This window comes from Oncorhynchus gorbuscha, unplaced genomic scaffold (genome assembly GCF_021184085.1).
Source record: "Oncorhynchus gorbuscha isolate QuinsamMale2020 ecotype Even-year unplaced genomic scaffold, OgorEven_v1.0 Un_scaffold_2332, whole genome shotgun sequence".
NCBI classification, from domain to species: domain Eukaryota; kingdom Metazoa; phylum Chordata; class Actinopteri; order Salmoniformes; family Salmonidae; genus Oncorhynchus; species Oncorhynchus gorbuscha.
The window spans coordinates 42,501-69,108 of NW_025746876.1; the positions used below are offsets into that span (position 1 = coordinate 42,501).

The 26,608-nt window shown below is 46.3% G+C and overlaps 2 protein-coding genes across 2 annotated transcripts in view; one reads left to right on the forward strand and one right to left on the reverse strand.

The window, feature by feature from the left end:
* LOC124025662 overlaps positions 1-7,212 on the forward strand; it is a 16,951-nt gene extending 9,739 nt beyond the window's left edge. Inside the window, exons 11-14 of the mRNA XM_046338997.1 lie at positions 2,060-2,546; positions 4,577-4,684; positions 6,304-6,369; positions 6,641-7,212. Coding sequence (XP_046194953.1) covers positions 2,060-2,546; positions 4,577-4,684; positions 6,304-6,369; positions 6,641-7,212 — 1,233 coding nt within the window. The remainder of the gene's footprint in view (positions 1-2,059; positions 2,547-4,576; positions 4,685-6,303; positions 6,370-6,640) is intronic.
* Positions 7,213-11,584: 4,372 nt separating this feature from the next.
* LOC124025663 (trafficking kinesin-binding protein 2-like) lies at positions 11,585-26,035 on the reverse strand. The gene is made up of 16 exons (XM_046338998.1): positions 25,919-26,035; positions 25,329-25,405; positions 25,103-25,219; positions 24,803-25,012; positions 23,622-23,700; positions 23,291-23,421; positions 23,132-23,206; positions 21,713-21,850; positions 17,383-17,462; positions 16,272-16,442; positions 15,751-16,055; positions 15,027-15,179; positions 12,942-13,304; positions 12,447-12,546; positions 12,143-12,222; positions 11,585-11,985 (listed from the first exon to the last, which is right to left on the reverse strand). Exons 2-16 carry the CDS (start codon positions 25,377-25,379, stop codon positions 11,585-11,587), a joined length of 2,454 nt encoding a protein of 817 aa, XP_046194954.1. The 5' UTR covers positions 25,380-25,405; positions 25,919-26,035.
* Positions 26,036-26,608: the final 573 nt, after the last annotated feature.

The following is a 26,608-nucleotide window of genomic DNA, read 5'->3' on the forward strand; positions in this document are numbered from 1 at the left end:
GTGACAGGCTTTAAGCTTACTGTTTGTTTCATAGTATACGATTGAACTGTTTTGACTGGGAAGCACGTGACAGGCTTTAAGCTTACTGTATGTTTCATAGTATACGATTGAACTGTTTTGACTGGGAAGCACGTGACAGGCTTTAAGCTTACTGTATGTTTCATAGTATACGATTGAACTGTTTTGACTGGGAAGCACGTGACAGGCTTTAAGCTTACTGTTTGTTTCATAGTATATGATTAAACTGTTTTGACTGGGAAGCACGTGACAGGCTTTAAGCTTACTGTTTGTTTCATAGTATACGATTGAACTGTTTTGACTGGGAAGCACGTGACAGGCTTTAAGCTTACTGTATGTTTCATAGTATACGATTGAACTGTTTTGACTGGGAAGCTCGTGACAGGCTTTAAGCTTACTGTATGTTTCATAGTATACGATTGAACTGTTTTGACTGGGAAGCACGTGACAGGCTTTAAGCTTACTGTATGTTTCATAGTATACGATTGAACTGTTTTGACTGGGAAGCACGTGACAGGCTTTAAGCCTACTGTATGTTTCATAGTATACGATTGAACTGTTTTGACTGGGAAGCACGTGACAGGCTTTAAGCTTACTGTTTGTTTCATAGTATATGATTAAACTGTTTTGACTGGGAAGCACGTGACAGGCTTTAAGCTTACTGTATGTTTCATAGTATACGATTGAACTGTTTTGACTGGGAAGCTCGTGACAGGCTTTAAGCTTACTGTTTGTTTCATAGTATATGATTAAACTGTTTTGACTGGGAAGCACGTGACAGGCTTTAAGCTTACTGTATGTTTCATAGTATATGATTGAACTGTTTTGACTGGGAAGCACGTGACAGGCTTTAAGCTTACTGTATGTTTCATAGTATATGATTAAACTGTTTTGACTGGGAAGCACGTGACAGGCTTTAAGCTTACTGTATGTTTCATAGTATATGATTGAACTGTTTTGACTGGGAAGCACGTGACAGGCTTTAAGCTTACTGTATGTTTCATAGTATATGATTGAACTGTTTTGACTGGGAAGCTCGTGACAGGCTTTAAGCTTACTGTTTGTTTCATAGTATACGATTAAACTGTTTTGACTGGGAAGCACGTGACAGGCTTTAAGCTTACTGTATGTTCCATAGTATATGATTAAACTGTTTTGACTGGGAAGCACGTGACAGGCTTTAAGCTTACTGTATGTTTCATAGTATATGATTAAACTGTTTTGACTGGGAAGCACGTGACTTTAAGGCTTTAAGCTTACTGTATGTTTCATAGTATATGATTGAACTGTTTTGACTGGGAAGCGTGACAGGCTTTAAGCTTACTGTTTGTTTCATAGTATATGATTAAACTGTTTTGACTGGGAAGCACTGACAGGCTTTAAGCACTGTATGTGATTAAACTGTTTTGACTTAAGGCTTTAAGCTTACTGTATGTTTCATAGTATATGATTGAACTGTTTTGACTGGGAAGCATGTGACAGGCTTTAAGCTTACTGTATGTTTCATAGTATATGATTGAACTGTTTTGACTGGGAAGCATGTGACAGGCTTTAAACTTACTGTATGTTTCATAGTATATGATTAAACTGTTTTGACTGATGAAACGTTGTGACGTTTTGGTTCGGCAACACAACATTTTTCCTTGAGCCAAGTCGATGTTCGTTAGTACGAAGTTTACGCCCCTTGGTCTGTGATTGGTCAATGGTATTACTGGACTAGGTACTGCTCCTAGTAGGAGTGGGAGCAATGAATGGGATTGTTTGCTGGCTAGTTTTAATGCACATTTTTCCACTTGAGAAATACCGCACCAAACGTTTTAGTTAATTTAGTAAAATTGCGCGACTAGGACCTTCCTGGCAAAAAAAACATAAAAAATAATTACACATTTCTTGATTTATCTTTATTATTTTCTTATTTTTTGAGGAAGTGTTACTGGGTATGTTGTTGCTACAGTGGCTCAAGCGGGACCAAACAGTAATACTGAGATTTTTCAAGCAAGAGGTCAGACGTTCGTTTCACCTAGCAGAGTTCTGCTAGAAGCAAACCGAACCGTATGTGGACGCCTCTAGTCCTATCAAGCCATGCTCACCCAGTAATACCTCTCGTCTCTCCACAGCCAGAGAGGCAGCCCCCAGACCAAGCACCAGATCTAGTCCCACTCAGAGTCGGAGAAAGCCAGCCAGAAATAGCCATACCCAAAGTCGAAGAGAGACGCGCAGACGCAGTCCCAGTCCCACTCCAAGTCGTAGAGAGCCAGCCAGTCCCAGTCCCACTCCAAGTCGTAGAGAGTCAGCCAGACCCAGCCCTACGCCCAGCCGGAGAGAGACACCCAGACCAGAACCCACCACCACCCCTACACCCAGTGCTGTTACCCAAGCCACCCCTACCCCCGGTGCTGTTACCCAAGCCACCCCAGCCTCAGGAGCTTTCAGCCGGATGGGATCAATAGCAAGTCTCTTCCGCTCCCATCGACGTGCCACTCCGGCACCTGGGCCAGTCAGCAACAACACTGGTGGCGTTAACCCATGTGAGTCCCGACCAGAGAGAATGATTGAGGCCTCTAGTAGCCAAAAGGCCATATTAGCACGGGCATCACCATTGAGGGCTTCCACCATTTTAATGTAGTCAACTGGGTGGCTTTCAAGTCCACTGGATAATCCCTCCTCGTGACATTCTTGGAGTCATGTACAACGGGTCATCAGGAGGGATCAGCCAATCAAGAAAATGGAAATTGCCTCAATGGCGCTGCCCATGCTGCCACAGACTCTATAATGGCACAGATACAAAGATGAGTCCTCTATACAGTGGGGCAAAAAAGTATTTAGTCAGCCACCAATTGTGCAAGTTCTCCCACTTAAAAATATGAGAGAGGCCTGTAATTTTCATCATAGGTACACTTCAACTATGACAGACAAAATGAGAAAATCACATTGTAGGATTTTGAATGAATTTATTTGCAAATTATGGTGGAAAATAAGTATTTGGTCACCTACAAACAAGCAAGATTTCTGGCTCTCACAGACCTGTAACTTCTTATTTAAGAGGCTCCTCTGTCCTCCACCTGTATTAATGGCACCTGTTTGAACTTGTTATCAGTATAAAAGACACCTGTCCACAATCTCAAACAGTCACACTCCAAACTCCACTATGGCCAAGACCAAAGAGCTGTCAAAGGACACCAGAAACAAAATTGTAGACCTGCACCAGGCTGGGAAGACTGAATCTGCAATAGGTAAGCAGCTTGGTTTGAAGAAATCAACTCTAGGAGCAATTATTAGGAAATGGAAGACATACAAGACCACTGATAATCTCCCTCGATCTGGGGCTCCACGCAAGATCTCACCCCGTGGGGTCAAAATGATCACAAGAACGGTGAGCAAAAATCCCAGAACCACACGGGGGGACCTAGTGAATGACCTGCAGAGAGCTGGGACCAAAGTAACAAAGCCTATCATCGGTAACACACTACGCCGCCAGGGACTCAAATCCTGCAGTGCCAGATGTGTCACCCTGCTTAAGCCAGTACATGTCCAGGCCCATCTGAAGTTTGCTAGAGAGCATTTGGATGATCCAGAAGAAGATTGGGAGAATGTCATATGGTCAGATAAAACCAAAATATAGCTTTTTGGTAAAAACTCAACTAGTCGTGTTTGGAGGAAAAAGAATGCTGAGTTGCATCCAAAGAACACCATACCTACTGTGAAGCATGGGGGTGGAAACATCATGCTTTGGGGCTGTTTTTCTGCAAAGGGACCAGGACGACTGATCCGTGTAAAGGAAAGAATGAATGGGGCCATGTATCGTGAGATTTTGAGTGAAAACCTCCTTCCATCAGCAAGGGCATTGAAGATGAAACGTGGCTAGGTCTTTCAGCATGACAATGATCCCAAACACATCGCCCGGGCAACGAAGGAGTGGCTTCGTGAGAAGCATTTCAAGGTCCTGGAATGGCCTAGCCAGTCTCCAGATCTCAACCCCATAGAAAATCTTTGGAGGGAGTTGAAAGTCCGTGTTGCCCAGCAACAGCCCCAAAACATCACTGCTCTAGAGGAGATCTGCATGGAGGAATGGGCCAAAATACCAGCAACAGTGTGTGAAAGCCTTGTGAAGACTTACAGAAAACATTTGACCTCTGTCATTGCGAACAAAGGGTATATAACAAAGTATTGAGATAAACTTTTTTTATTGACCAAATACTTATTTCCGCCATCATTTGCAAATAAATTCATTAAAAATCCTACAATGTGATTTTCTGGATTTTTTTCTCTCATTTTGTCTGTCATAGTAGAAGTGTACCTATGATGAAAATTATAGGCCTCTCTCATCTTTTTAAGTGGGAGAACTTGCACAATTGGTGGCTGACTAAATACTTTTTTGCCCCACTGTATATCTCTATGGTCCCGACCCTCAACGCTTTAACCCCATCAGAGGTCATAAACCCTGGTCTTACTAGCCTTTCTCCAGTGCAGACACTGTATAATGTACCTCAGAATGTACCTTGCAGGTGCCACAGCACATTGTTTGAAAATCATGGCTATAAACATACTGTTTTGACAGGGGGGATGGGTGCACTGACTGAATCCCAACCGGAAGTAAATACTAGCCTTTTCCTGGATCCGCCGACCCCTGACCCCATCATGAATCAGATGCCAGCTTTCCCTGCATGTGAGTCATCATTCATTCCTTTCCTTCATTCTCCAGTTCTTCCTCTCTACATCTGAGGAAAGCATATTGCCCTATATTTACAGTTACCCTTGTTGTGATCAGTGGTGTAAAGTACTTAATTAAATATACTTTAAAGTCCTACTTAAGTAGTTTCTTGGAGCATCTGTACAACTTTTACTTTACTACATTCCTAAAATAAATAATGTACTTTTTACTTGATATATTTTAACTGTCATCCAAAAGTACTCATTACATTTTGAATGCTTAGCAGGACAGGAAAATGGCCCAATTCACACACTTATAAAGAGAACACGTGGTCATCCCTACTGCCTCTGATCTGACGGACTCACTAAACACATATGCATCTTTTGTAAATGATGTCTCAGTGTTGGAATGTGCCCATGCTATATGTACATTTAAAAAAGTAGAAAATGGTGTATTCTGCTTTACTTAATATAATATAACTTGTAATGATTTACACTTTTACTTTTGATAATTAATTATATTTAGAACCAGATACTTTTAGACTTTTACTGAAGTAGTGTTTTACTGGGTGACTTTCCCTTTTACTGGAGTAGTGTTTTACTGGGTGACTTTCCCTTTTACTGGAGTAGTGTTTTACTGGGGGACTTTCCCTTTTACTGAAGTAGTATTTTACTGGGTGACTTTCCCTTTTACTGGAGTAGTGTTTTACTGGGTGACTTTCCCTTTTACTGGAGTAGTGTTTTACTGGGTGACTTTCCCTTTTACTGGAGTAGTGTTTTACTGGGTGACTTTCCCTTTTACTGGAGTAGTGTTTTACTGGGTGACTTTCCCTTTTACTGAAGTAGTATTTTACTGGGTGACTTTCCCTTTTACTGAAGTAGTATTTTACTGGGTGACTTTCCCTTTTACTGGAGTAGTGTTTTACTGGGGGACTTTCCCTTTTACTGAAGTAGTGTTTTACTGGGTGACTTTCCCTTTTACTGGAGTAGTGTTTTACTGGGTGACTTTCCCTTTTACTGGAGTAGTGTTTTACTGAGTGACTTTCCCTTTTACTGGAGTAGTATTTTACTGGGTGACTTTCCCTTTTACTGAAGTAGTATTTTACTGGGTGACTTTCCCTTTTACTGGAGTAGTGTTTTACTGGGGGACTTTCCCTTTTACTGAAGTAGTGTTTTACTGGGTGACTTTCCCTTTTACTGGAGTAGTGTTTTACTGGGTGACTTTCCCTTTTACTGGAGTAGTGTTTTACTGAGTGACTTTCCCTTTTACTGGAGTAGTATTTTACTGGGTGACTTTCCCTTTTACTGAAGTAGTGTTTTACTGAGTGACTTTCCCTTTTACTGGAGTAGTATTTTACTGAGTGACTTTCCCTTTTACTGGAGTAGTGTTTTACTGAGTGACTTTCCCTTTTACTGGAGTAGTGTTTTACTGGGTGACTTTCCCTTTTACTGAAGTAGTGTTTTACTGAGTGACTTTCCCTTTTACTGGAGTAGTGTTTTACTGAGTGACTTTCCCTTTTACTGGAGTAACTCTCCATTTAAGTATCTACTGAATACTTTTACTCAAGTTGGGTACTTTTTCCACCACTGGTTGTGATCCTCTCCCCTCATACTGCCTGTCTTCGTCTCCTGTAGTGAGGGAGATAGACATCTCCAGCATCCAGGCCCCAGAGCCCAGGAGCAGAGAGGAGTTCCTGCAGTGTGAGTATAGAACAGCTAAACATCTACACAGACACAGCCTGTTCCAGTTAGCTCCCTACCATGTGGCCTTGGCCCTCACCCTTCCATGTTCGTAGACATGAAGGGAAAGGTATGAGCATTGTAGCATCCACCATATTGATTTCAACTTTCAGATCTGAAAACTTTAGAAGGTTAGGGCCAAGGGGAAGGAGTACTCACAACAGCTGACAACCAAATCTGCAAAGTCCTTATCCACACAACTTAACTATTCATCCATCCATCCCTCCCCCAGATGCCTGTACCCTGACCCTAGACACGAGGACAGCCCACCGGCGTCTGACCCTGTCGGAGAGCAACACCAAGGCCACCCTACAGGGGGCAGGGCAGCCCTACCCAGACTGCCCCCAACGCTCGACGGCTGGACCCAGGTGCTGTGCCAGGCCCCCTTTCCGCCCAGCGATGTTACTGGGAGGTGGATTGGCGGGGAAGGGGTCATCAATGGGCGTGGCTTATGGAGCCCTGAGCAGGAAGGGGGCGGACGCCAGGGCGGGGCTTGGCTACAACGCCCAATCATGGAGCCTGGAGCTGTCGGATACGTGTTGCACGGCAATGCATGACAATGAGAAGAGGGACATCCCGGTGACATACTCACCGCGTCTGGGGTTGTTCCTGGACCTCAACGCGGGCACCCTGGCGTTCTATAGCGTGGCAGAGAGCATGGCGCACCTGCACACGTTCCGTGCCAACTTTACACAGCCACTGTATGCGGCCTTCGGGGTGGGAAGTGGGGTTGGTGTTGGACTGGACTTCGCTCTGGGTCAGTTCAGCCAGTCATCCGACAGCATCAAGATCTGCCCCATGTGAGGAGACCTATGACCTCTGTATAGATCTGCCCCATGTGATGAGGTCTACGACCTCTGTATAGGTCTGCCCCATGTGATGAGACCTACGACCTCTGTATAGATCTGCCCCATGTGATGAGACCTACGACCTCTGTATAGATCTGCCCCATGTGAGGAGACCTACGACATCTGTATAGACCTGCCCCATGTGATGTGACCTACGACCTCTGTATAGACCTGCCCCATGTGATGTGACCTACGACCTCTGTATAGACCTGCCCCATGTGACATGACCTACGACCTCTGTATAGACCTGCCCCATGTGATGTGACCTACGACCTCTGATCCCCATCTGCTATCACCGCATTATATGACATAATTTAACGAAAATGTGTTTGTTTCCTAAACATTTACAGAACAGCCCAAGTGCTGCACTTCTGACAAACAAATTACATACAAACACTAATAGAAGACTGAACTGACAAATGGTGTCACACACACACACACACGTTATAAGACAATAAATATAAGATAACCAAATCATTTCTCATTTCCTTTATTAAAGCAAATGCACCAAAAAGGTCATCTTGGGTATTTTATGAAGCATGGAGGAGAGGCGCCAGGTCGAAAACAAAATAATGAACACTTCCAACTACACAGAGCCCATAACAACCTCCATCACCCATCAGCTACATTCAATAGAGCCAACGGTGTAAATGATAGAACTAGATTCAATAGAACGAACAGCCTCTCCTCCTATACCTCCCCCAGAGCAGAAACCCTAGTATAAAACTGATGCTCTTTCCTCGTGGTTACATAGGTAATAGGTATTACAACACACACAAGCCAACACAAAGCATTTCACTGTATTTAAAAATGGGTTTTGGTTTGCACTGATATACAGTTTTAAAAACATGACAGCTTGGATTCCCTTTTCAATGGTTCATCACACAATGGAGGCACAACAAAACATCTCAAATAAATGTCTACATGAAATCTTATTACCTTTGATAATGATAAAGTATTTGATGCTATAACCTAGTCTAAATATGAATATTTGTCACTAATAATATTTCCTAACTAGTGATCTCTGTAAATCAGGTTAAAAAGTGCAGTACATGAGTGGGACAGGTCAGATGGACGGACGGTAAGGAAAGAGGCGTAGCAGGGACGTCTGAGTCACACCAGGGTCAAGTATGGGTCAAAGGGCACAGGGTCACACACTAGTCTAGCTAGCTTGAAATACGGAACCTGTCTTGCTAGCATTCCAGGTCATGTACTCTGTGTCATGTGAGCACAGACTGGTACCCAGGCTCTAGTCTAGCCCCTCCCCACTACACACTCCAGTAGACCTGAATGGAATAACAATATGGGATTTGTTTGACCCAGACCTCTGATAGGCTAGCTGGAATTTCCCCAGAATGCTTAGGCTCTGCCGCTACACCCATCAAGTCCTTTCAGATTGAAAATAAACAGCATTACAGTGGAAGGTACTAGAGGCCGTTAGTCTCATAGCTGTTCAATATCACACAACACAATGCTTCCCTCTACTGGCCGCTGAGTGAATAGAGTACCTTTAAAGACCATAACCACAGTAATAGTGAACCATACATGAGATGAGACTCAGAGCTAACCTGGATCAAGACATAGTACAGCCACTACTACCTAGCATGCTGATGGTTCCCGTTTAGAACCAAACCTCTTGTACCAGGAGCATGTTGAGGAGGTAAACGTTGTGGAACGTTAGAACTGTCTTGAATAGAGCTGACGTGATTCCTTATGTCAGAGGCATAGTTGTTCTGCATATATTTCTACTGGAACATTCCACAATGGTGTGCCCTAATGAACGCAGACCTGAGCATGCCGTGGGCCTGAGATAAGGGCCTGTTCCTCAGCGGGGCTATTTGGACCTGTGCTGTTAACAAGCCTCTCCAGCGACGACCTTCCATCCCAAATCATCCTCTAAGCCCTTTGACAGGTGTAAGCAATTTGTTACAGCTACCTTGCCCTCTGATAGGCTAGGTGGAAGTTTCACCATATTGGTTATACCAATCAAATCCTCTCAGATCTCCACAAGCTGAGGAAAAGTCCATCCCAGCTGCATCCTAGCCTGGTTCCAGATCAGTTTGTGCTGTAACATGACAATGACAATAGGGGTATGGCAAGACCGCACAAACAGATCTGGGACCAGGCTAACGGTATCCCAAACAAAACCTACCAATCCCACTAAGTGTCTAATAAAATATACACATGGCTTTAAACCAAAAACACCCAAACAGTACAAACAGGCTTCTCCTTTAAAGCTTTACAACCTCTTCCTTATGGGAGACCTGAGGAGGAGCAGCCTCGGACCTGTCAGTCAGACCACTACAGCCAATCACGCTGCACGGCTGGGTCCTACCCACCCCAGAGGGCCAGGTGCATGCTGGGACCTGTAGGCAAAGAAGTGTGTCGTTTTCAGGACATACCATGCATTTCAGAGACTGGTTGTAGCCTATTACAATGCACAGAGAGAGTTGCCCCTGACGACAGCAAAGCAAAAGGATCATTGTATTCGTAGTAACACTGGGAAGGCTAGATTGTAGTTCCCTAGCAACGGGCTGGCAGTAGTAAGGTGCATGGGCACCAGCCTAGTTCCTAAGAGAAGCTAAGGGGCGTAGCGAGTCTAGCTAGTGTATATACACAAGAAAAACTACTCTACTGCTTTTAAAAATGAACTTTAGAAAGCTATTTGAATTACAGAACAACAAGCCCCTAGACATTGAGGCTCTGGAGGCTCAAGCCCTCTTTTTACACTGCTCTTCTCTCATCTCCCCTCATCTCTGTCCTCCTCGTCTCCCTCTCTCTCTCATCTCTTCTCTTTACAATGCTCTTCTTTCTCTTTATCTCTTTCTCAATGCTCTTCTCTCATCCCCCTCATCTCTGTCCTCCTCGTCTCCCTCTCTCTCTCATCTCTTTCTCTTTACACTGCTCTTCTCTCATCCCCCTCATCTCTGTCCTCCTCGTCTCCCTCTCTCTCTCATCTCTTTCTCTTTACAGTGCTCTTCTCTCATCCCCCCTCATCTCTGTCCTCCTAGTCTCCCTCTCATCTCTTTCTCTTTACACTGCTCTTCTCTCATCCCCCCTCATCTCTGTCCTCCTCGTCTCCCTCTCTCTCATCTCTTTCTCTTTACACTGCTCTTCTCTCATCCCCCCTCATCTCTGTCCTCCTCGTCTCCCTCTCTCTCTCATCTCTTTCTCTTTACACTGCTCTTCTCTCATCCCCCCTCATCTCTGTCCTCCTCGTCTCCCTCTCTCTCTCATCTCTTTCTCTTTACACTGCTCTTCTCTCATCTCCCCTCATCTCTGTCCTCCTCGTCTCCCTCTCATCTCTTTCTCTTTACACTGCTCTTCTCTCATCCCCCCTCATCTCTGTCCTCCTCGTCTCCCTCTCTCTCTCATCTCTTTCTCTTTACACTGCTCTTCTCTCATCCCCCCTCATCTCTGTCCTCCTCGTCTCCCTCTCTCTCTCATCTCTTTCTCTTTACACTGCTCTTCTCTCATCCCCCCTCATCTCTGTCCTCCTCGTCTCCCTCTCTCTCTCATCTCTTTCTCTTTACACTGCTCTTCTCTCATCCCCCCTCATCTCTGTCCTCCTCGTCTCCCTCTCCCTCATCTCTTTCTCTTGCTTGTTCTTCCTCTCCTTGACACCAAAGTCACATTCTGCCACTTCCCCTTTTTACCTCTTCTTCCCCATCCCTCTAACATTCTCAAGCCCTCATCAACTTACTTATCCCCTCGGTCATCTTCCCATCTATTTGAGCATCCAGAGCCTCACAGATGAATAACTACTGTAGCAGGGGCAGAGCAGAAGAGAGCAGGGAGAACGTCTACCTCCAGCGCTCCTAGAGGGCTGGAGGGGGAAGGCAGGCAAGGCTAGGAACAGCTAATAAAGCCCCTTGCAGGCAATCTAAGGCTTTTAAAATGGCATATACACCGTGGCATTAATGCACATTTCCATTTTTAACAATATTGTGCTTTTAAAAATAATTTATTAAATAGGAGAGGGACTTTTCCCCCGACTTGTTGCCCTTTTCTTCACCGAATATCAGTCTAAAAGAGATGTGGAGAAGGAGCAAGGCAGGGAGGGATGGAGGGGGAGAGGAGAGAGGGTGTGGGGCCCAAATGCTACTGTTCAGTGCTGGCTCCCCTCCAAACCCTGTCTCCCTGTAGTGTCATAACTTCTTCATGGTTTGAGTGAAGGGGTGGGGCATGGGAGGTGGAGGCGGGCCTAGAGCGGACAGAGCGCTGCCCCTTCAGGTTGCCCCAGAGGGGCGGGTCGATGGCTAGGGAGGTGGGTGGTTGAGGTGGGGCCTGGCCCAGATGGTGGGAGGGGCTTCCCCGCGTCACTCCACTCATAGCGGGAGGCTCTGGTTCCGCCGCAGGCCGTCCAATAGGCTGCCTCCGCCTGTGGCTAGGAAGGTGGCCGAGTCCTGACGCACCAGGCACTCTGACAATGGCTCCACCCCCTGGGGAACCTTGACCAATCCCAGCCGGCGTAGCCTCTCGACTAAGTTTACATTGATGGGGTCGGGTTTGGCTTTGATTCTGGGGAGGTTGGGGCGATGTGAGGTGGGGTCGGGGCTGGGGAGGTTGGGGCGATGGGTGCGGCCAAACTTCAGCCCATACACGTCCTGGAGGAAGAGCTCAGCCGGACGCGACGCCAGGAAGTTGTCACAGGTGGCTGGCGCCGAGGCGCGGGACTCAAGGGCACAGGCGAGGGGGTCGGCGAGTGGGACGGGGAGTTGGGGGCGTGCTGGGAGGAGACGCTGGGGAGTGGGGCTTTAAGGTGAGAGGGAGGGGGGCATCGGCGGTGGAGAGAGAAGCAGAAATGCCCCTCTCCAGGACCAGCTTGGCCAGGCCACAGGGGGCAGGGGGACGGCGAGGGGGAAGGAGTCCACCCCAAACTCAGCCTGCAGGGGTCACCGGGGTGCTGGGGCCTGTCCTCATGGAGCTGGGAGTGTACTCTGAGACAGAAGACTGACAGTGGGAACTGAGAGAGAGAGACAAGACAATGTTACCCCACACAGCCATGTCATAAACACTACAGCACAAACACACAACACCAATCACCTTCATAGTCGTGTGTGTGTGTGTGTGTGTGTGTGTGTGTGTGTGTGTGTGTGTGTGTGTGTGTGTGTGTGTGTGTGTGTGTGTGTGTGTGTGTGTGTGTGTGTGTGTGTGTGTGTGTGTGTGTGTGTGTGTGTGTGTGTGTACCTGGAGGTGACCTGGGTGATGTCAGAGGGGTGCAGGATGCGGCAGGTTGTAAAGGTGTAGGTGGAAGACGTTGAACTCTGACATTTCCCCGGGTTATAAACTGAAGAGACAAAAAACACCATTCAAACATTCCATCACAGACCAACGGCTTCCAATAACGACCCTTTTCAGTTTCTTATCTTGGGAAAGAAATATTGACACATTTGTACACAAATGATTGTTTAAATGATGTAATCCGTAGTAAAGGGGAAACCACTGGCCGCTCCACCACGTTGTTATGGTTATTGTTGCTGGGCTGAGGAGCGTCGGGCAGCATGGTGAAACTAATTGTGCTCTTCAACGGCGAGGACGATTATGTCAGAGGGGAAAAACAGTCTCCGTTGATTAAAATAACTTATTTGGTGTTTTAATATCGCTAACGGACACGGCTGTTTCACCATTAAGGATTCCAGCTAACACGTTAAACTTTTCATGTTAAATGTTTTTTAAACTTACCTGACGAGGATGTTGTAGTAGTAAGACTGGTGACAGTCAGGCTCTGGGATTGGACAGGAGCCATGGACGTTACACTGGCGGGCAGAGCCAAGAGGGACGGGCTCCTGATGATGTCACAGGGGGAATTAGAGGTCATAGGGAGGTCACAGGTGATCGGGATTAGAGGGAGCTGTGGAGAGCCTGGTACTGGTACGAAAACGGGAGAAATGGGAGACACCGGTGGCCCGTTCAACAGCAAACGCTCCCTAATCCTTTCCCTGTTCTCCTCCGGTGTTGATGAGTACTGCACCTTGAAGGTGATCCCTCCTTCCTCCTCCTCTCCCTTCTTCTCCCAGGCGTCTGTCCCTTCCTTCCCTCGGTTTCCTGAAAAGTCCCAAACCTTTGTTAGTGAGACTGCTAAATTATTTTAAATCAATCGTTTCCAAAAAAACTATTTTCATAATTATATTAATAAGACATATGTAGCACATTTTCTATATATATATATAATACCCAGTCAGTCATTTACAATAGGAGAGATCTATCTATCTATCTATATATATATATAAAAAAACTATTTTCATAATTATATTAATAAGACATATATAATACCCAGTCATTTTCTATATATATATATATGTAACACATTTTCTATATATATATATAATACCCAGTCAGTCATTTACAATAGGAGAGATCTATCTATCTATCTATCTATCTATCTATCTATCTCTCTATCTATAATACCCAGTCAGTCATTTTACAATTGGAGAGATCTATCTATCTATCTATTTATATATATAATACCCAGTCAGTCATTTACAATAGGAGAGATCTATCTATCTATATAAAAACTATATCTATCTATATATAGTCATTTACAATATCTATCTATCTATATATATATATATAATACCCAGTCAGTCATTTTTACAATATCTATATCTATATATATATATATAATACCCAGTCAGTCATTTTACAATAGGAGAGATCTATCTATCTATCTATCTATCTATCTATCTATCTATCTATCTATCTATCTATCTATCTATCTATCTATCTATCTATCTATCTATCTATCTATATATAATACCCAGTCAGTCATTTTACAATAGGAGAGATCTATCTATTTATATATATTTATAATACCCAGTCAGTCATTTTACAATAGGAGAGATCTATCTATTTATATATATATATAATACCCAGTCAGTCATTTACAATAGGAGAGATCTATCTATTTATATATATATAATACCCAGTCAGTCATTTTACAATAGGAGAGATAGATAGATAGATAGATAGATTTAAAAAATATATTTTTATATATATATACATACATACATACATACAGTGGGGAGAACAAGTATTTGATACACTGCAGATTTTCCTACTTACAAAGCATGTAGAGGTCTGTAATTTGTATCATAGGTACACTTCAACTGTGAGAGACGGAATCTAAATCAAAAATCCAGAAAATCACATTGTATGATTTTTTAAGTAATTAATTTGCATTAATTACTTAAAGGACAGGACAGGTGTATTTTATACTTATAACAAGTTCAAACAGGTGCCATTACTACAAGTAACGAGTGGAGGACAGAGGAGCCTCTTAAAGAAGAAGTTACAGGTCTGTGAGAGCCAGAAATCTTGCTTGTTTGTAGGTGACCAAATACTTATTTTCCACCATAATTTGCAAATAATATCATTACAAATCCTACAATGTGATTTTCTGGATTTTTTCCCTCGTTTTGTCTGTCATAGTTGAAGTGTACCTATGATGAAAATTACAGGCCTCTCTCATCTTTTTAAGTGGGAGAACTTGCACAATTGGTGGCTGACTAAATACTTTTTCCCCACTATGTATGTATGTATGTATGTATGTATGTATGTATGTATGTATGTATGTATGTATGTATGTATGTATGTATGTATGTATGTATGTATGTATGTATGTATGTATGTATGTATGTATGTATGTATGTATGTATGTATGTATGTATGTATGTATGTATGTAATGTATGTATGTATAGTGAATAAAAGTACCTCGTATGTATGTATGTATGTATGTTCTGTGAAATGTACATAGTGAATAAAAGTACCTCTCATGTCATATTTCTGTTCTTCGTCTTCCTCCAGGTCGGTGAGGCGGTAGACGGTGTCGGCGAGAGCATCATGGGGGAGGGGCGAAAGCCCTTGGTGACCACGCCCGGGTGGGGGTCCAGGATGGTGCCCAGGTGGGGCATGGCCAGCTGCTGCCAGTGGTGCAGAGTCAGAGAGAGCCTAGAGGGGTCAGAGGTTAAAGGTTAGGGGTCAGGCGTCAAATGCGTTACTCACAGATGACAATTAGGAGTGTTACAGTTGACAGATATCATAATGTGACCAAGTGGGTTCAAACTGGTACCAGTATACAGATATGATAATATAGACATCATAGATATTGGGTCAGGAATAACTCCTGGATAGATATCATAGCTTTTGGCTGCATTCCAGGCCACCTACATTCAGTAACCACATCTCTAAGGGTGTGTTTAGACAGACAGCCCAATTCTGTTCTTTTTCTCACCAATTGGTCTTTTGTCCAATCACATCTTTTCACATCAGGTATTGGTCTATTGACCAATCACCTCTGAGAAAATCGTGACAAAAATATCAGATTTGCGCTGCCCGTCTAAACGCAGCCTAACATACTGAAATCTGATGCTTGACTGCAAAAGATGATGTGGCATTCAATCACTGGTAAATTTGTGCAGCGGGGCTGCTTATCGCACAGCCTGGAACGCGCCCATTATCATGACTACACTTAAAGCATGAACGTATCCTTACCCTCCATGGGCTTGACGATCTGCAGCTTCTCAGGCAGAAAGGTCTTAAAACAGCTGGACGAGACCGAGAACTCTGATAGGTTGGTGAAGGATGACATGACGCTGCTCATTGGTGAGCTGTAGCCACTCCCCTCCACATCCGATTCCACTCCCCCAGCCAGGGCCTCCAGCTTCTTTTCGCGTTCCGCCTGGAAGAACTGCCGCTCGCACAGGAAATTCTGCCGCCGCAGGGAGAGGCGGTGCAGCGCCGACACGAGGTCATTTCCTCCTGGTGCGCCAGGCTTGCCAAGCGGGACCTCCTCCCTACTACAAAGACAAACACGCAACACGAACACATGCTTACCCAAATATACTCCTCTGTAGGCTCTAAATTCACTGAAATAAGTTTGAATTAAATCATATCAAATAATATGCTTTAAATTTTCTCACATATTGTTGCCACTGACTCAATGAATCCACCACAGTCAATACGGGTGCTTTAGACTGCAGGTCTAACAATCAGGGTCAACCTGGGTCACTCACTTGGCGCGGCCGTGGGATTGGTCGATCCCCTGTGCGGACAGGAAGGGCTGGGCCGTCATCACCAGGCAGCTGCCTCCCGAGCCAGGGATAGGGGGCGTGGCCATCGCCGCAGCTCGCTCTACCGACTCGTTGACCACGCGTACAGTCTGAAACACCTTCTTCTGGGAAACTCTGGGGATGGGGAGAGAGGGAGGAAGAGAGGAGAGGAGGAAGAGAGGGGAGTTAGAGGAGGAGGGGAGTTAGAGAAGAGGAAGATAGGAGGGGAGTTAGAGGGGAGGAAGATAGGAGGGGAGTTAGAGGGGAGGAAGATAGGAGGGGAGTTAGAGAAGAGGAAGATAGGAGGGGAGTTAGAGAAGAGGAAGATAGGAGGGGAGTTAGAGGGGAGGAAGATAGGAGGGGAGTTAGAGGGGAGGAAGATAGGAGGGGAGTTAGAGAAGAGGAAGATAGGAGGGGAGTTAGAGAAGAGGAAGATAGGAGGGGAGTTAGAGAAGAGGAAGATAGGAGGGGAGTTAGAGAAGAGGAAGAGAGGAGGGAGTTAGAGAAGAGGAAGATAGGAGGGGAGTTAGAGAAGAGGAAGATAGGAGGAGAGTTAGAGAAGAGGAAGATAGGACGGGAGTTAGAGGAGGGAGTTAGAGAAGAGGAAGAGAGGAGGGAGTTAGAGAAGAGGAAGAGAGGAGGGGATTTAGAGGAGGGGAGTTAGAGGAGGGGAGTTAGAGGAGGGGAGTTAGAGGAGGGGAGTTAGAGAAGAGGAGGGGAGTTAGAGAAGAGGAAGAGAGGATGGGATTTAGAGGAGGGGAGTTAGAGGAGGGGAGTTAGAGGGGGGAGTTAGAGAAGAGGAGGGGAGCTTCTGCTTTGATTGCTTTTGCTCTTCTGTTTGTGTGTGTTTGTTGTTGTCGGTATGTGTGTGTGTGTTGTTGTCGGTATGTGTGTGTGTGTTGTTGTCGGTGTGTGTGTGTTGTTGTCGGTGTGTGTGTGTTGTTGTCGGTGTGTGTGTGTGTGTTGTTGTCGGTGTGTGTGTGTGTGTTGTTGTCGGTGTGTGTGTGTGTGTTGTTGTCGGTGTGTGTGTGTGTGTTGTTGTCGGTGTGTGTGTGTGTGTGTGTTCTATACTCACTTCTGGTCCTGGAAAGCCACCTCGTCCTCGACACTCAGCTCTCTCCTCATGGTGCCTTCAATCTCTGCTGCCAGGGAGTCCTGAGACACAGTCATTTACACTCATTAATAGGTACACACACTATTGGGCACACACACACATATTCACACATAAATAGGGTTGACACACACACATACACACACTAGGGATATGCATCTTACCCTTTAAAGATAATTTGACAGATGCCTAAATGCCTAAATGAATCGATGCACTGACATTTGCTGCATAAAAACATTCATTTTCCATTCTAAATACAAATCTGCTGCAGATGGAGCTCATGAGCTGGATCTGTCTGAGCTGTCCCTCTCTGAGCTGGATCTGTCTGAGCTGGCCCTCTCTGAGCTGGATCTGTCTGAGCTGGATCTGTCTGAGCTGGCCCTCTCTGAGCTGGATCTGTCTGAGCTGGATCTGTCTGAGCTGGCCCTCTCTGAGCTGGATCTGTCTGAGCTGTCCCTCTCTGAGCTGGCCCTCTCTGAGCTGGCCCTCTCTGAGCTGGATCTGTCTGAGCTGGCCCTCTCTGAGCTGGATCTGTCTGAGCTGTCCCTCTCTGAGCTGGCCCTCTCTGAGCTGGCCCTCTCTGAGCTGGATCTGTCTGAGCTGTCCCTCTCTGAGCTGGCCCTCTCTGAGCTGGCCCTCTCTGAGCTGTCCCTCTCTGAGCTGGATCTGTCTGAGCTGGCCTTCTCTGAGCTGGATCTGTCTGAGCTGGATCTGTCTGAGCTGGCCCTCCCCTCCACCTTCCCATGAAATGTTTACGTACAAGCCCTTAATACAACAATGCAGTTCAAGAAATAGATTTAAGAAAATAGTTACTAAATAAACTACAGTAAAAAAAATTGAATCAAAAAGTAACAATACATTTACATAACAATAACATATACAGGGGGTACCGGGTACCGGTACCGAGTCAATGTGGGGGCTATATACAGGGGGTACCGGGTACCGTAACGAGTCAATGTGGGGGCTATATACAGGGGTACCGGTACTGGTACCGAGTCAATGTTGGGGCTATATACAGGGGGTACCGGGTACTGGTACCGAGTCAATGTGGGGCTATATACAGGGGTACCGGGTACCGGTACCGAGTCAATGTGAGGGCTATATACAGGGGGTACCGTACCGAGTCAATGTGGGGGCTATATACAGGGGTACCAGGGGGTACCGAGTCAATGTGGAGGCTATATACAGAGGGTGCCGGTACAGAGTCAATGTGGAGGCTAAATACAGAGGGTACTGGTACAGAGTCAATGTGGAGACAATATACAGGGGTACCGGTACAGAGTCAATGTGGAGGCTATATACAGAGGGTACTGGTACAGAGTCAATGTGGAGACAATATACAGGGGTACCGGTACCGAGTCAATGTGGAGGCTATATACAGAGGGTGCCGGTACAGAGTCAATGTGGAGGCTATATACAGGGGTGCCGGTACCGAGTCAATGTGGAGGCTATATACAGGGGGTACCGGTACCGAGTCAATGTTGGGGCTATATACAGGGGGTACCGGTACCGAGTCAATGTAGAGGCTATATACAGGGGTACCGGTACCGAGTCAATGTTGGGGCTATATACAGGGGGTACCGGGTACCGTACCGAGTCAATGTGGAGGCTATATACAGGGGGTACCGGTACCGAGTCAATGTTGGGGCTATATACAGGGGGTACCGGTACCGAGTCAATGTTGGGGCTATATAAAGGGGGTACCGGTACAGAGTCAATGTGGAGGCTATATACAGGGGGTACTGGTACAGAGTCAATGTGGAGGTTATATACAGGGGGTACTGGTACAGAGTCAATGTTGGGGCTATATACAGGGGGTGCCGGTACAGAGTCAATGTGGAGGCTATATACAGAGGGTACTGGTACAGAGTCAATGTTGGGGCTATATACAGGGGTACCGGTACCGAGTCAATGTGCGGGGTACAGGAAAGTCAAGGTCATTTGTAAAGTGACTTTGCATAGATAATAAACAGCGAGTAGCAGCAGTGTAAAAAAACTGGGGGGGGGGGTCAATGTAGATCGTCTGGGTGGCCATTTGATTAGTTGTTCAGCAGTCTTATGGCTTGTGGGTAGAAGCTGTTAAGGAGACTTGGAGCTCCGGGACCGCTTGCCGTGCAGTAGCAGAGAGAACAGTCTACGACTTGGGTGACTGGAGTCTATGACAATTTTTTGGGCCTTCCTCTGACACTACCTAGTATATAGGTCCTGGATGTCAGGAAGTATGACCCCAGTGATGTACTGGGCCTGTCAGTCAGATGCCGAGCAGTTGCCATACCAGGCTGGGATGCAACCGGTCAGGATGCTCTTGATGGTGCAGCTGTGGAACTTTGAGGATCTGAGGACCCATGCCAAATCTTTTTAGTTTCCCGAGTGGGAAAAGGTGTTCTCGTGCTGTCTTCACAACTGTCTTCATGTGTTTAGACCATGACAGTTTGTTGGACACAAAGGAACTTGAAGTCAACCTGCTCCACTTCAGTCCCAATGGAGGGCCTGTTTGGCCCTCCATTTCCTGTAGTCCACAATCAACTCCTTTGCCTTGCTCACATTGAGAGAGGTTGTTGTCCTGGCACCACACTGCCAGGTCTCTGACCTCCTCCCTATAGGCTGTCTCATCGTTGTCAGTGATCAGGCCTAAACTTAATGATGGTGTTGGAGTCATGCTTGGCCACCCAGCTGAGGGAGTACAGGAGGGGACTAAGCACACACCCCTGAGGGGCCCCAGTGTTGGCAGATGTGTTGTTACCTACCCTTACTATCTGGGGGCGGCCCGTCAGGAAGTCCAGGATCCATTTGCAGAAGGAGATATTTAGTCCCAGGGTCCTTAACTTAGTGATGAGCTTTGTGGGCACTATGATGTTGAACACTGAAGTGTAGTCAAGGAACAGCATTCTCACATGGGTGTACATTTTGTCCAGGTGGGAAAGGGCAGCGTTGAGTGCGATTGAGATTGCGTCATCTGTGGATCTGTTGGGGCGTTATGCGAATTGGAGTGGGTCTAGGGTTTCTGGCATGATGGTGTTCATGTGAGCCATGACCAGCCTTTCAAAGCAGTGCATGGTTACCGGCGTGTGTGCTATGGGGCAGTAGTCATTTAGGTAGGTTACCTTAGTGTTCTTGGGCACAGGGACTATTGTGGTCTGTTTGAAACATGTAGGTATTACAGACCTGGCCAGGGAGATGTTGAAAATGTCAGTGAAGACACTTGGCAGTTTGTCTGCGCATGCTTTTAGTACACGTCCTGGTAATCCGTCTGGCCCCGCGGCTTTGTGAATGTTGATCTGTTTAAAGGTCTTGCACACATTGGCTACGGAGAGCATGATCACACAGTCCTTCGGAACAGCTGGTGCTCTCAAGCATCCTTCAATGTTGCTTGACGCAAAGCGACCATAAAAGGCATTTAGCTTGTCTGGTAGCCTCGCGTCACTGGGCAGCTTGCGGCTGGGTTTCCCTTCATAGTACGTAATAGTTTTCAAGCCCTGCACATCCAGAGCCGGTGTAGTAGGATTCAATCTTAGTCCTGTATTGACACTTTGCTTGTTTGATGGTTCGTCTTAGCGCATAGCGGGATTTCTTATAAGTGTCCGGATTAGTGTCCAGCTCCTTGAAAGAGGCAGCTCTAGCCTTCAGCTTGGTGTGGATGAATCCTGTGACCCATGGCTTCTCAAGGCAGGCCTGGTTGTTGCTAGATATGTTTGCTTTGGAAACAATTTTAGCTAACCCTTTTCCTAACCTTAATCTAATTCTTCTAACCTGCTACGAAAAGTGACTTCTGCTAGTAAAAACGTTGGTCCGTGTGTGAAGCTGGGCAGTGCGCAGTTTAACTAGACTAATGATATTGCCTGGGGTTGTTCGACATTACAAAATGACTTGTAGATCAATGACGGTGAACACAGTTACATGCAGTTCAACACTGAAGGAGAGGACACGTCAGTTGTCACAAAATATGAGGTATTTTCTGAAGTTAGAAAGAATATAATATGAAAAGATATTAGTGAACCAGCGTTGTTTTCACTTTGAATAGATTTTCTGACCGATGCATGCTACATTTGGTTCGGATTGGGTTCCGCGGACCGAAGCACTTGTATCTTAAACATTTTAAATCGGGGACTGCTGTGTTTTGGTGAATCGTTACATCCCTAACACACACACACACACACACACACACACACACACACACACACACACACACACACACACACACACACACACACACACACACACACACACACACACACACACACACACACACACACACACACACACACACACACACGACAGAAGGTGTAGATCTCACCATGGGGAAGAGTCCGTAGGGCAGGTGTCGTCTCATGCCTGCAGACGGAGTGTTCTTACTGCGCAGCTCCTTGATCTCTTCCTGAGACTCATGTAGCATCCCCACACACTCTACATTACGGTCCGCTAGCTCATTCAGCTATACAACACAACACAACATAGTTAACCCTCCGCTAGCTCATGTAGCATCCCCACACACTCTACATTACGGTCCGCTAGCTCATTCAGCTATACAACACAACACAACATAGTTAACCCTCCGCTAGCTCATGTAGCATCCCCACACACTCTACATTACGGTCCGCTAGCTCATTCAGCTATACAACACAACATAATTAACACTTTGCTTGCTGGATCAGCTATACAACACAACATAATTAACACTTTGCTTGCTGGATCAGCTATACAACACAACATAGTTAACACTTTGCTTGCTGGATCAGCTATACAACACAACATAATTAACACTTTGCTTGCTGGATCAGCTATACAACACAACATAATTAACACTTTGCTTGCTGGATCAGCTATACAACACAACATAGTTAACCCATAAGCCGGGGGGGATAATAACCCAACACAGGTCAATGACCCAACACACCTCCAGGCTTTTATAAGGGCAATTTTATCAAGAAGGAGAGTGGAGTGGTGCATCAGATGACCTGGTTTCCACAATCCCCCGACCTCAACCAAATTGAGATGGTGTGAAGGAGTGAAGGAAAAGCAGCCATTAAGTGCTCAGCATATGTGGGAACTCCTTCAAAACTGTTGGAAAAGCATTCTAGTTGAAACTCGTTGGGGAATGCCAAGAGTGTGCAAAGCTGTCATCAAGTTAAAGGGTGGCTATTTGAAGAATCTCAAATATAAAATATATTTAGATTTGTTTAACATACATATAACTTATAATACGTATTATTTCATAGTTTATGTCTTCAATGTTATTCTACAATGTAGAAAATAGTCAAAATAAATAAAATCCTTGAATGAGTAAGTGTTCTAAAACATTTGACCGGTAGAGTACGTGTTCCACAGAGGGTCAAATTAGTGTGTAGCCCAGACTGATCAGACACTACAGGCAGAAGTTGGCAGATCGGCTGTACTGAGACTCGTGTGGGGGGTCGTAGAGAAAAACCATCGTGTTAGTGAGATTCGACTCATCTTTCCATAGAGGTAATAGTTTTGTAGGCCAAACCGGTCGGACGCTACAGATCATTCTGTGACAAGAACGATTTTCAGGATGTCTCATGGTCTGACAAACACCACTCTAGCACTGTCACCTTTCACCTCAGATGTGGAAGTGTGATATACAGTATACACATGCGGTGGAATGAGATGCATCCAATGTTTGGAAAAAGGGCCCACCTTAAGGCACTTCTATGGAGTCAGAGTTCATTGAACTGTTCATTGCTAGACAACTCACCTCTGCAGTGAGTGATCTCTGGGCATCTTTCGAGGCCTGTAGGTGAATCCTCAGCTCCTCTTTCTCCAGGGCCAGCTGGAAACACACTTCTTTAGTAATATTACTTTACAATTATTACCACAACATCAACTTCAAACTGTGCTCTTCCTCCCCCCTCACCTCTTTGACGCGGTGTTGGAGCTCTACTATCTGGGAGAGGAGCTGGGAAATCTCCTCCTGGTGTCGCATCACCTCTTCACTCTTATGGGACAGCTCCTCTGTTAGGTTCACCATCTGACTGTTGGACTCGCCTGAACCAACCCACACCCACACAGCTCTTTAATCACTAGAGATCAATAACCTAATTACTTGTTAATTGACTTGATTCATGCTGATTTTTTTTTTGTGTGGTGTGTGTGTGTGTGTGTGTGTGTGTGTGTGTGTGTGTGTGTGTGTGTGTGTGTGTGTGTGTGTGTGTGTGTGTGTGTGTGTGTGTGTGTGTGTGACTCACGTAGCTCCTTGACACAGTCGCTGACCAGCTGTTGTTCTTTCTCCTCGAAGGTGATGGTCTCCGTCTTCAGATGACGGGCCTGGTAGGACCACAGGGTTTACAGTGAGGTGTTAGGAACTATCAGATGACGGGCCTGGTCGGACCACAGGGTTTACAGTGAGGTGTTAGGAACTATCAGATGACGGGCCTGGTGGGACCACAGGGTTTACAGTGAGGTGTTAGGAACTATCAGATGATGGGCCTGGTGGGACCACAGGGTTTACAGTGAGGTGTTAGGAACTATCAGATGATGGGCCTGGTAGGACCACAGGCTTTACAGTGAGGTGTTAGGAACTATCAGATGATGGGCCTGGACCACAGGGACCACAGGGTTAGGACCACAGGGAACAGTGATGGGCCTGGGTAGGACCAGGCTTTACAGTGAGGTGTTAGGAACTATCAGATGGGCCTGGTGGGACCACAGGGTTTACAGTGAGGTGTTAGGAACTATCAGATGATGGGCCTGGTGGGACCACAGGGTTTACAGTGAGGTGTTAGGAACTATCAGATGATGGGCCTGGTGGGACCACAGTGAGGTGTTTTACGGGCCTGGTGGGACCACAGGGTTTACAGGTGTTAGGAACTATCAGATGATGGGCCTGGTGGGACCACAGGGTTTACAGTGAGGTGTTAGGAACTATCAGATGACGGGCCTGGTAGGACCACAGGGTTTACAGTGAGGTGTTAGGAACTATCAGATGACGGGCCTGGTGGGACCACAGGGTTTACAGTGAGGTGTTAGGAACTATCAGATGATGGGCCTGGTGGGACCACAGGGTTTACAGTGAGGTGTTAGGAACTATCAGATGATGGGCCTGGTAGGACTATCAGACAGGGTTTACAGTGAGGTGTTAGGAACTATCAGATGAAGGGCCTGGTAGGACCACAGGGTTTACAGTGAGGTGTTAGGCACAGGGTTTACAGTGGTGTTAGGAACTATCAGCCTGGTGGGACCACAGGGTTTACAGTGAGGTGTTAGGAACTATCAGATGACGAACCGCATAAAGTGCACAGTCGAAGTAGAATTAGCACGGACCACAGATCTGGGATCAGATCACCCTACCGTTGATCCTAAACTTAACCCTATGGGTCCTGGTCAAAAGTAGTGAACTCTAGGAAATAGGGTGTCATGTCAGCTATACCTCAGAGCGTAGGGCCAGGTTCTCCTCTTCCAGATCAGACATTTTCCCCTGCAGGGCCTCCAGCTGGCTGAGGGCCACAGCTGGTGCTAGGGGTTGGCGGGGGTGCAGCGGCGTTGAGCAGCTGGAATCAGTCTCACTCTCCTCCGAAGCGCTGGCCACCATCCGCAGCAACTCATCCTTTTTCCCCAGCTCATGTTGTAGCTGGTGCACCTGGGACAGGAGGGTCAGAGGGGTGTGGTGTGTACAGTAGTATGTGTGTGTACAGTAGTGTGTGTGTGTACAGTAGTGTGTGTGTGTTACCTGGTCCAGGGCCTGTGCTAGCTGTTCCTCCACAGACTCATTTCGTTCCTGGAGCAGGTGGTTCCTCTGAAGCAGAGACTGACCAATCCGAGCGGCCAGCTCCAAGTCCCGGTCCCGCTGCAATCAATGATACCATGCTAGTTAGTCCACCAATCACGCGGCCACAATCATCAATGACAACTAATCACCGCCATGTGTCAAAGACCGTGCACCAATGAAAACCCACCTCAGCCAATAGGTGTGTGACAACCTCAATGTCATTGTAGGTCTTGGTCATCTGCTCCACCCTATCAGCACTGAGGACTAGAGAGAGAGAGAGCGAGAGCGAGATAGATAAGAGAACAAGAGAGAACGAGAGAGAGAGGGAGAGAACGAGAGAGAGAACAAGAGAGACAATCGAATTTTAGCAGGGGAACAAGAAAACACGGCAGCATACACACACATGCATGTATACTGTACACACACACCAAAATAAGCAGCACGTTCATGCACAAAGACACAGACTATATATGCTAATGCATGCGCCTCCATGCAAGCACACCAACTTTCCTGTGAAACAGCCTTAGACACTACAAGCTATGCATCCACACACTACTAGATGCCAGGACAAGCCCACTAGTGGCAGTAGACTTAGTGTGTGAGTGTCTGCTGTCCTACGGTATAGCAAGAGAGACTCCAGAGCTCCAGGGGGCCACTCAGCTTAGTCTAATCCAGGTTTGAGAGCACCGTCTGGGCCTACTGGAGAACTGAAGCCCCCCTCATGCTCTGGAGCTATCCGTGGAGAAAGATGCAGAGAGAAAGAGGGAAGCACTTTACCTCGGGAGCCTGGGTGAGAGTAGGAAGAGGGAGCCAGGGAAAGATAAGCTGGAGGAAGAGACAACGGAGGACAGGGAGGGGAATGAGGGGATAACAAGGAGAGACAACAGAGGACAGGGAGGGGAATGAGGGGATAACAAGGAGAGACAACAGAGGACAGGGAGGGGAATGAGGGGATAACAAGGAGAGACAACAGAGGACAGGGAGGGGAATGAGGGGATAACAAGGAGAGACAACAGAGGACAGGGAGGGAATGAGGGGATAACAAGGAGAGACAACAGAGGACAGGGAGGGGAATGAGGGGATAACAAGGAGAGACAACAGAGGACAGGGAGGGAATGAGGGGATAACAAGGAGAGACAACAGAGGACAGGGAGGGGAATGAGGGGATAACAAGGAGAGACAACAGAGGACAGGGAGGGGAATGAGGGGATAACAAGGAGAGACAACAGAGGACAGGGAGGGGAATGAGGGGATAACAAGGAGAGACAACAGAGGACAGGGAGGGGAATGAGGGGATAACAAGGAGAGACAACAGAGGACAGGGAGGGGAATGGGGATAACAAGGAGAGACAACAGAGGACAGGGAGGGGAATGAGGGGATAACAAGGAGAGACAACAGAGGACAGGGAGGGGAATGAGGGGATAACAAGGAGAGACAACAGAGGACAGGGAGGGAATGAGGGGATA

What these genes read in the sequence shown, in the direction of transcription:
- LOC124025663 (XM_046338998.1), bottom strand. Translation starts at nt 25,379, where the DNA reads ATGACCAAGACCTACAATGACATTGAGGTTGTCACACACCTATTGGCT. An exon ending in TAGCACAGGCCCTGGACCAG is followed by an intron (nt 25,013 to 25,102) that starts GTAACACACACA and finishes CTCCTGTCCCAG; the next exon opens with GTGCACCAGCTACAACATGA. An exon ending in TCCAACACCGCGTCAAAGAG is followed by an intron (nt 23,207 to 23,290) that starts GTGAGGGGGGAG and finishes GTGTGTTTCCAG; the next exon opens with CTGGCCCTGGAGAAAGAGGA.